Below are 11,478 nucleotides of genomic sequence, written 5' to 3'. Positions count from 1 at the left end.
TTGGTGATTGAACTTTAAACATAAAATTAACAATATACATATATATATATATATATATATAATTCTTTTATTTATTTATTTTTATACATACACACATACACACACACACACACACTGTTCGGCACACTATTCAATTGCTTCTGTCTGAAAAGTAAACAGGCATCATAGCCTTGGCATTCAAACAATTTGGTTTAATGTCCGTTTTGAGGATTAAATAACTATCCTGATAAGAATTGGCATGTGAAGGTGCATGCGAGTGTGGTATGAGGATGACATCTGATACAAGAAACAGTTCACAAGAGTGTCATTAAAGAAAACTCCCTAAGGCCTGTAGGAAATGACCTGCCAACCCATTCAGTAAACAGAAAAAAATATTTAAATATTGGATACGATTTTATTTAGTGATTCAATCTCAGCCCTCTTCTCACCTGCCCCAATGTCCAGCCAAGAATTTAGTGTCTGCATCAGTTATTTCTTTATATAAAGAAGTGTATTTGTTTTGAACTTGCACAACATGTTAATTAATACAATACATCCTGTTGATCTCTAAAAAGGAATCTACTATTGGGACCTTGATAAAATATTCTTATATTCTTATCATATATATATTTATTTTTTCTAATATTCTGCTGTATTCTTATACAAACACACACACACACTCGCACACACACACATTTTGAACATTGAAATAATTGAAATATGCTTTACTAAATAGCTATCTAATTTTATTTGTACAGACATTGAAGAAGACAGGGAATAAATACACAATAAATAGCTGACAATACTAATACTAAAAGTACACAGGGAAAAAAATTACATGTTAATTTGTATAAGTTAATTTGGGGAGAAACTAATTGCAACACAAACAATAGAGTAGAATGCACACAAAATAAAAAAGGATAATGAGCAACAATACAAAAAACATTGTCAGGCCACATTACTGTACTATTACATATATTTAGATGTAGTGTAAAAACAAACTTGCATTGTTAAGGTTCATATGCAACATAATGTATTTTCATCCACAACACACATAAGAGGATTACCCTTTAAATTAGCTTTTCATGACATTATACATGGAACATGGTTTGCATGGATTTCCTCATCTTGAAAACGGTTTGAAAATGTTTTTTCAGAGCAGATGTACTGATTTTATGTCAATTAATCTAATAGCAAATATATATCCTGACGAGATGTCACATCTAAAACATACGTCAGAATGACATGTCTTTTTTTTTTATAAAACAGTCTTTGTATTGTGTCATGAACTATAACCCATATTGTTACTTTTGTATATCAAGTTATAAATCACTTTAGTAAAGAACCTGTTCTCCGGGACATACTTTTACTCCAATCGGTCTTTGTCTGTACACACACCACCAACCACTAACAATATCCCCAGTATTTGGAACACTTGAAGGGATTAGGTGCCAACATACACTTACTAACTTTTAACTTTGCGTATTTACAGTGTTAAGAAGTCAAATAATGTGGACAGCAGCAACATTCAAGGCATCGGGGAATGTGTGGTCGTGTCAAAGAGCGGCATTTATCGCACAGGCCTTCGTGGTCATCATTCATCCTCCGTCCTGTGGGGGTTAAAAAGCTCAACAATGTTATTTGTCATGTGATAAATGGGTGAGGAAAATCCAAAGGCCTATAGAAATGTTTAACTGATGGATTCAAGGTGGGTAAGTAAAGAAGCAAATACTTTTTTTTTTCCTGAATGTGGTATGTTCACACTGGTACTGTGACAGAGCTCATTTATTTGTATTATTATTTTTATTATAATAATTATAATTATTATTAATAATCGTATATATACCATTTTAATAATAAAATCAATAATAATATCAATACTTGTCACTTTTAATATTATAAATAAAACAAAAGTATTATATAAAAGTGACAGAACGTACATGGAATTTCGTCTCAATACATCTCAATCTCGTAACGCCATAAAAAAGTGACGTAACTCCAATAGGTATTTTGCTCTGTAAAAACTTCCTGAAATAAAAATACAAAATACTTTTTTTTGTATTATTAAATAGATAGTTGCTGGCGACCAACCTCTCATTATAGTAAGTGGACAGCAGGGCACAGATTTCAGTGGATAAATCCTGGATCACTAGACCTTCTTCAGCAGAGGAGGGTGTTACTGAGAGACAATAGGAATATAAACAGATACATGAATGGCTAAACAATGAAATAAATCACTTGGCAACATAAAGCTCATAAACATATATTTAAGTAAATAACAAAGATCTCCTTATGGTAAAAATAAATAAATGAATAAATAATAAATGGAAGGGATATTTTTGGAAATGTTAGGGTTTTTATATTTTGGTACTCACGTCCTTCTTTCACCGGACCAGTGGAAGCTCATATAAAAACACATGTCTTACAGGTGCGTTTCCTTTAATAACAGGCCTATGGCAGTGTCTTCATATATATATATATCATTTATGTATTATATTAGATATGATATATATTATATTAGATATTATATTTTATATTGTATTAGATATTATGTATATATATTATATTACATATTATATATATTTTATTATATATTTTATATATATATATTAGATTCGATTTTGCATTAGATATTATATATATATTATATTAGATATTATATATACTGTATATTAGATATTATATTAGATACTAGTTTACCCAGGGCATCTAACGTGCTGCTATATCAATTCAGTTGATATTAGTTGACGTCATTTTTGTTATGAATGAAGTTATTATGAATACACACGTGTGCTGTTTTTCTTGCCTCAATAAATTCAATAGACATTTCAAATTTTCTTCAAAATATGACAAGAATCTATGCATTTTCGGCCGCCAAAGTTCACAGCAGGAAATCCAGGAGTATGTCTGTTTATACTTCGGTGACAGGGCAGGTGTTTTAATATAATGAGCCTATTCACTGTGGCACTGTCTGGGCCGTTGTCTCAGCCCACTGTCAGAGGCAGTTATTTATTTCCTTTCAGTTCTTTCGTTTCGTTTGCCCCAAAACCGGTTAGTCTGCATGTGGAGTGGGTGTCGACCAACTTCCTTCAGAGAACAAGTAAAAATAAATTTGGTGTTATGGCAGATACGTGTAGGAATGTGCAGCACAAAGGCCAAACCACTTTTGGGTAATGTAGCGTGACACAAATCAATCTGTGTAATCTATACACAGATTTATGTAATCTGTGTAATACAACAATATACTATGATACTTACCTACTGACCAACCAACCTATCTATCCTTATATGATATTTCATATAAGGATAGATAGGTTTGTTGGAAGGTAGGCGGACAGACAGACAGGCAGGCAGGCAGGCAGGAAGATAGGCAGGCAGATAGATAGATAGATAGATAGATAGATAGATAGATAGATAGATAGATAGATAGATAGATAGATAGATAGATAGATAGATAGATATGTCTTTTTTTGATTACTGTACCTATTTCATGATATAACGTGCCTTGCTTCACTTTGAGGGCCTTCCTGTTCGCCGGCTCTTCGATTTTCATGACGTTGTCACAACAGTGTCTCCACTGACCTGCGGCAAAGAACAGAATAGAGACCATATCATTATTTCATTCCTATCTTTCCATCAAAGAATATTATGCAGCCTAATTTCTAGGCGTGTTTAGTAGCCAGCGACCCAAGGCATGACTCACTTGTGGCCTCTAGTGGGAACATTTCTTTTCACATTGCTTATTCAGTAGCACCTTTTTAAACATACTTGCTAATAAGAGAACTGCTTCATTAATAATAATATTATGTTTCTCCTGACTTCTGAATATTATGTTGAACATCAAGGGAAAAATAAAGTGTCCCGTGTTTTTTATTTTTCTTTTTATAGTTAATGCCCAATAATACCGTATGTGTGTCATCATAAAACAAAATCTTTGTTGTATTCAATTTTGTTATGTTTAATATTCTGAAAACATTAGGTAAGATCACTTGGATTAATTAAGCTTTGTGATTTAAAAATGTAAAATTTGCAATGTATTGTAAACATGTCGCATGTGGCACCTGGGCTGGTAGTTTGAAACTTCTGAGTATACAAATACTACTACTACTACTACTACTAATAATAATAATATTATTACTATTATTATTATTATTACTATTATTAATATTATTAATAATAATAATAATAATAATAAATGATACACTATTATTATTATTATTATTATTATTATTATTATTATTAAGAAGAATAAGAATAATAAATATTCCTAACCACACGTGGCTGAGAGACATTCCATCGGTGATTATATCTCAGTATCCAGTATCCACAACTAAATACCAAACTGTTGCGCTGAAAGCAAATAGGAGCCATGCTTTGCTGGGAGGATTTGTTATCAAGAGGGATTTGTTTTTCATTTTATTGGCAGAGGATCAAAACACAAATTTCAAAACAAACTAAACCTTCTTTACCGATGCCATACATGGTCAATGCCATGCGATAACATACTTGTACTACACGGCAGCACACCAGAGTCAGTATCCACATTATAGTGGGTGTTATAGTAGTTAGTAGTTTAGGGGTATGTTGACAATTAAACAAACTAGTAGTTGCCAAGCATTACCAAGTCATCTTTGCTCCAAATAATGTAAGAAAGGTACATGATAGGGCCCTGCATGAGCGCCATCTACTGGGAATATCCAAACTACTCACACTGAAGATAACAGAAATGTGGCCAGGAAGGATCAATGACTGTTATTGTTGCTATTGTTAAAAACTGAAATCACACCTATTTCTGGTATGTCTTTTGATGAAACGAATATAGTTGATGTTCAAAGGTTGATGTTTTTCAACCACTGTGCCGGGTCGGAGCTCTCCAGGCGGGCCATGAAAATGTAGCAGATTCCGCTTGAAATACATAAATCGTGGAAACTAGCTCTTGTGTTGCAAGATCAAAATTGCAAGGCCGTACTTATTCTTCAGTTCCAGCCTGAATAGCAGATCTGTGTTGATCAGAACCAGCTTAAGTTTCACAATGATAGTGAGAACTTTTAGTGGTGATGTAAGGTTCAACTCTTTCCTGCGATTCAGTCACTCAGTAAAGAGTAAAGAGTCGTTCAATTTTTCCGACTCTTATTTGTTTGATTCAGTGAGAGTGAGCGAGGGAGGACTTCCTGAACGATGAACGAGAGCCGGTTTGACTCCAAGTATTGAATTTAATTTCCCCAAGAATCATTTAATTCTGTCAAAATCATTTACACATCGACACAGTCACATTATATATGAATTGTGCCAAAGGGCTTAATCTTATTTTGCCTTGGACTAATTTAGTCCTCAGTAATTCTTTTCAGTTTGTGACTCAAACATTCGCTCGCTCTCCCACTGCTTTGCCGAAGTGACTCCAGACTTCAAACTCATTGTTCAAACTTATTCATCAAACTCAAAGATGTGTTCGCTGCGACCGAATCGTTTGCGAGTCTTGCATCGCAAAATAAATAAGAAATTGGGACTAATTTGGGGCATTAGGAATATTTCATGGTAAAATGTGGTCTGTGGCAGAACAAATGCCGGAAAACACCGATGTAAGAGCACTTGAAGTCAGGACTTACTGATGTTGTAGAAGTGCTGCCAGAGGACCTCCATCCATCGCTGGGTGTCTTCAGGAGCGTGAAAGGCCAACGTGTACGACAGATCCTCCCCTCTGCATTGTGTGCTGATGTACAGAACCTGGAATTGAAGCGGCTCTTTGTCTGACACGCACACAATGGTGTCCTGACAAGAGCCAAGACAGGTTAGGAACAATAACCGGTCTCGGTAACTGCAGAAGTCTGCATTGCAACTCTTTGGTGGATTAGTTTGGCTGCGGTCCAGATGATAATGTAGGTAGAGGACAGGCGTTTCTTGGACATCCATTATGTTTTGGAAACCAATCCAAAACCTTAAAATAAATCGTTTCGGGGAGATAGATGGTCTTGTTTCCATTTCTTACACCAAAACCAGATCGTCCCAGATTCACTTTCACCAACCTTGTTGATGGTGATTTTTAACATCGGCGGCTTCTCAGACCCCGAGTCTTCCTCGCTTTGATAGCAGAACAGACTTGTCCCTTTGAGGACGCCGTAGATATTTTCCCAGCTATCAGTGTCATCAGTAAACTGAAAGGGATCATAATATTCTGACAACACTAGCACTGAGAAATAAAATGCATTTTAATTACACAGAGACATCACAGGGCTTACTTCTGTGAATACTGACCTTAAGTTTGAGTTCCCCGCTGATAACTTGCTGAACCGTGCACAGTGGCTGAGCGACCAGACGACAACACATGTTGCCGTACAGAGGCAACCAAACTGGACTGTCCTCTGATTGATAGATAGACAGATAGATAGATAGATAGATAGATAGATAGATAGATAGATAGATAGATAGATAGATAGACAGACAGACAGACAGACAGACAGACAGACAGACAGATAGATAGATAGATAGATAGATAGATAGATAGATAGATAGATAGATAGATAGATAGATAGATAGATAGATAGATAGATAGACAGACAGACAGACAGACAGACAGACAGACAGACAGACAGACAGACAGACAGACAGACAGACAGACAGACAGACAGACAGACAGACAGACAGACAGACAGATAGATAGATAGATAGATAGATAGATAGATAGATAGATAGATAGATAGATAGATAGATAGATAGATAGATGCAAATAGAAAAAAACAAGAATTTGCTGAAAATTTGCCAATAGACAATAAACCTACAAATTAACTAGAAGATAGAAAATAAGTACATATACAGTAAACCAAAAAAAACTAACAATAAAAAGTGTCATACAGTAAACCTAAAAATAAACAATGGACAATGGAAAATCTGCAATATAATAACCTAATGATAAAAAATAAAGAGAAACCAAAAATGGATGTAATAAAATTTTATATACATAGGTTTAAATTTAAATTTAAATGAACTACAATTGTGCACAATCTTGTTCTGCATCTTGATGCACTTGCCTCATGGGTAAAGAAGTTATATTATTATAAACCTAAATAGGCAAAGAAGGTATGGGTGAAAAATGACATTTATGTGTTACTAGGGGTTAATTTTGTCGGGGAATATACCTACATTGTCAGAATTTACAGATGTTATCTGCAAAGCCATGAATTATATGTGAGGCCGTTTTAAGTGGTGTCCTCTATTTACACTACCACAAATCTAAAAGTACATGTCCAGAGTTGTCCAAAACAGTTCACCTTATTGTGGTATCTCTTTTAATTACTAATGAGAAATAGGGATTCAAATGTGACCTCTGGTCAGGGTTCAAAGGTCAATATCTCAGTTTAGGGTCCAATGAAATCTCTCAAACTTACATATGTTAACCTGTTAACATCTTTACTAATGTTTCTGACTGATAATTGTGATGCGAGAGTCGCAAATGATTCGTTCGTAGCGAACAAATCTTTTAAATGACTCAGTATTCGGAAGTCATTCCAGTGAAAGAGTGGGTGAGCGAGTGAACCTTCTACTCACAAACCAAAAAATAATAACAGAGGACTTAATTAAAGTCCAAGGCAAAAAAAGGCCAAGGCATTTGACGTAATCTCGCTCATGTTACACGGACTGAATTGAACGAAAAAAGAGTCGGAAAATCAAACGACTCTTTTTATTATTATGAATATCACAAACCTGTAGCTGCAAGTGACAAGTCGTGGGTCTTGAAGCTGTCCTTCACATGCGCGATGCTCAGAGTGGTGTGGGCCAGCAGCTGGTACTTTGGACCCCTATGAGAGGAACCATTAGGAAAAATCACATTAGCTCTATTACAGCCATTATCATTATTACTACTATTATTATTATTATTATTATTATTATTATTATTCATTATATTCAGATAATAACTGTCATAGAACGTACACAGGGTGCGGGAGTAAAGGCGGTGGTGACGAGCTTCCTTCAGCCGGGTCTCCCTTGTTTCCGCAGCTTGCTGCCGACTCAAGGGCGGCTCGGATCTTCTTACCGGAGGTCCGGCCCAGGGAGCCCCCAAGACGGCTCAGCCTCCTCGGCCCCAAGGAGCCCGTCAGCAGGTCGTCCTCCACTGAGCTGCTGTAGAGCTCCACCTGGAGCTGGAACCCAGGATCCACCTCATGGCTGCCGGCATAAGTTACAGGCACATTACAGACAAACTATAGACAATAATTTAGACAGATATACACTATATATTACAGAAAGAGGGAGAGTATACAAAGTACATTTGTATACATTTTTTAGTTTATATTTTTCTATTTAAAGGCTAGGCTAAATATATATACATATATATACACACACACACACATATTATATACACCAATCAGCCACAATATTAAAACCACTGACAGGTGAAGTGAATAACATTGCTCATCTCGTTCCAGTGGCACCTGTCAAGGGGTGGGATATATTAGGCAGCAAGTCAACAGTCAGTTCTTAAGGTTGGTGTGTTGGAAGCAGGAAAGATGGGCAAGCGTAAGGATCTGAGCCACTTTGACAAGGACCAAATTGTGATGCTAGACGACTGGGTCAGAGCATCTCCAAAACGACAGGTCTTGTGGGGTGTTCAGTGTTCGGTATGCAGTGGTTAGTACTTAATAAAAGTGGTCCAAGGAAGGACAACCAGTGAACCGGCAACAGATTCTTGGGCGCCCAGGTGCGCATTGATGTGCATGGAGAGCGAAGGCTAGACCGTCTGGTCCGATCCCACAGAAGAGCTACTGTAGCACACATTGCTGAAACAGTTAATGCTGCGATGATATGGACATATTGTGTGTAATCACCGGGTACGTTGCATTACATTTCACTGCATATAAGTATGAAAGTATGTAAATGCATGTGACGAATAAACCTCTTGAATCTTGAATCTTGATAGAAAGGTGTCAGAACACACAGTGCATCGCTGCTTGCTGCGTATTGGGCTGCGTAGCTGCACCCTGGTCGGACTGTCTATGCTGAACCCTGTCCACCACCGAAAGCTCCTACAATGGGCACATGAGCATCAGAACTGGACCAGGAAACAATGGAAGAAGGTGGCCTGGTCTGATGAATCACATTTTCTTCTACATCATGTGGATGGCCGGGGTTAGGGCCAAACCATGGGGGCCCCACCTCACAACTTACAGGACTTAAAGGATCTGCTGCTAACGTCTTGGTGCCACATACCACAGGACACCTTCAGAGGTCTTGTGGAGTCCATGCCTGGACAGGTCACAGCTGGCGACACGATGGGGAACTCCACAATATTAGTGGTTGTATTAATGGTGTGTGTGTGTGTATGTGTGTGTGTGTGTGTGTGCAACACAATATGAGTGGTGGTTTTAATGTTTTATGTTGTTGGTTATCTTGCTTCACTTTATATGGTCTGTAACAGAAATGTTACAATTTTGGTTTAAAAACAAGCTATATATATATATATATATATATATACAGTATATATATATACACAGTATATATAGCTCTTCTCAGCTCTCAGCTCATTTGCATATTTACATTTTTATTTTATTTTTAACATTATATTAGAGAGACAGACAGCGAGAGAGTAGACATTATGTGCAGTAGACTGCATTTTAACATTTAACAGTTTATATTCTTTGTTTTTTCATATTATTATTATTATTATCTTCCCATATGTGTATTTTATATACATTTTTAACAGCAGCCTTTAAGATAATTTGAAGATAATTTAATTATCTTCACTGATCTGTATATGTTTTGTTAACAGCAATGTTTATAATTTTTGTAAAAAACAAAAGAAAAAGCAGAGTGAGACCTACAACAGGATGGAGTCCTCAAAGCAGACGTCTGTCAGCGTCCGGTCCACCATCACCAGGTTGGTGTCGTAGATCTGGTTTCCACAGTGGAGCAGGCAGAACACAGCACATTGGTTGAGATCTGGGGGGGAAAGGGAGAGAGAGAGAGAGAGAGAAAGAAAGAAAGAGAGAGAGAGAGAGAAATAACAGTATTGTCCTAATATAGTCAAATATAACATAAGAAGTCATGACTTTCATTAATTTCTAATCTTTCAAATCTCTATGGAAATGGTTGAGAGCTCTACTGAGGATTGGTTTCACTCGACTTGCCTCCTTTGTTTTTGAAGTACTTGGAGTCTTTCCACATGAGAGGGATTCGTAGGTCTATGTAGTGAAAAAAAAAAAGTTAGACATCATGCATGATGGAGCCAAAGGCAGAGCATTCTAGGAGAATTACAAGAGCTTTTTTCTTTTTTTAAGATCTTACCTGAAATGGCTAATTTACCCGTGCAGGGCAGTCTTTCATCAACGTCGGAAGACCTGCGATTCAGTTACATGGTTGATGCATTTATTTATTGAAGCTCTTCCCATAAAACACATAGAACTGCACTAATTATTATGGCATGGTAATGGTTGGTGATGCAAGGCAAGCAGACGATTCAGTCGCAGCGAACAAATCGTTTAAAAGGAGTCGAGAGTCACTCCAGCAAAAGAGTGGGCGAGCGAGTGCATCTTCGACTAATTTAAAGTCCAACGCAAAAAAAAAGGTCTAGGTATTGAATGTGAGCGAGTGAGTACTATTTGCATTCCACCAAAATAAATAATTTGGACACTATCTTCAGGATTCTATTCACAACTAAACAACTTCTGACTCTCGTTCATCGACCAGGAGGTCCTCTCTCGCTCTGCGTGCTTAACACAAACTGAATCAAGCGAACGAAGAGTTGGGAAAATTGAACCACTCTTTTCGTTGAGTGGCACGTCAAGAACCAAATCTCAAAAAAGAGTCAAACCTTTCATCACTATTGATACTTTTCGCTTTCAGTGTGAAACTTAAGCTCGTTCTGATGAACACCGAGCTGCTATCCTGGCTGACATCGATGAATTATCTGAATTAGTGCAGCCTTGCAATTTTGATCTTGCAACACAAGAGCTAGTTTCCATCATTGGTGTCTTTTTTTTGTAGAATTTGACACATTTCCACAGGCTGAGTGGTTGGAAAACAGTGCTCTGACCCCATCCTCTGCAGGGTCTGGGTCTTCCTCATCCTCTGCAGCTGGCTGAGCAGCGCCAGGATACGAGCGTTGCAGGTCAGCAGGCTCTTGGCCGCCTCCAGCGCCTGCTCTCTCTGAGAACAGGCCGCCAGGAGCTTGCTGGCCCCCTCCCGCATCCGCACCTCCCTCTCTATCTGCTTTTGCACCTCTCCATCCTGGGGAAAGTTATACGGGGAAAAAGGACAGGTCAGGGCATTGGTCAGAAATGCACATACAAGACAACAAAAGAGAACTTAACCGAGCTGTGAGAAAGTATTTGCCCCCCTTCCCGACTACTTCTATTAAATACAAAACACATTATTTTACATTATTATGTCATGTATTCAATGGACAAGATATTCAAACATCCATATCTTCTTCTTCTTCTTCTTCTTCTTCTTCTTCTTCCGGCTGCTCCCGCCAATGCGTAAAAGGAACTGCCCCCTGAAGCTTAATAG

At 37.3% G+C, this 11,478-nt stretch overlaps 1 protein-coding gene across 1 annotated transcript; it reads right to left on the bottom strand.

The window, feature by feature from the left end:
• Positions 1–1,573: 1,573 nt before the first annotated feature.
• Positions 1,574–11,193, bottom strand: LOC307243508 (rhotekin-like; the record flags this gene model as incomplete). The annotated part of the gene is made up of 12 exons (XM_080018338.1): positions 11,003–11,193; positions 10,255–10,307; positions 10,089–10,151; positions 9,792–9,909; positions 7,906–8,139; positions 7,678–7,772; positions 6,232–6,326; positions 6,003–6,131; positions 5,586–5,748; positions 3,484–3,561; positions 2,071–2,158; positions 1,574–1,589 (listed from the first exon to the last, which is right to left on the bottom strand). Exons 1-12 carry the CDS (start codon positions 11,155–11,157, stop codon positions 1,574–1,576), a joined length of 1,287 nt encoding a protein of 428 aa, XP_079874464.1. The 5' UTR covers positions 11,158–11,193.
• Between the last annotated feature and the right edge of the window lie 285 nt (positions 11,194–11,478).

The sequence above is a fragment of the Zeus faber genome (assembly GCF_960531495.2).
Source record: "Zeus faber genome assembly, chromosome: 17".
In the NCBI taxonomy this organism is placed as follows: domain Eukaryota; kingdom Metazoa; phylum Chordata; class Actinopteri; order Zeiformes; family Zeidae; genus Zeus; species Zeus faber.
Note: the sequence above shows the minus strand (reverse complement) of the source record. Positions and strands in the feature narration are given on the sequence as shown.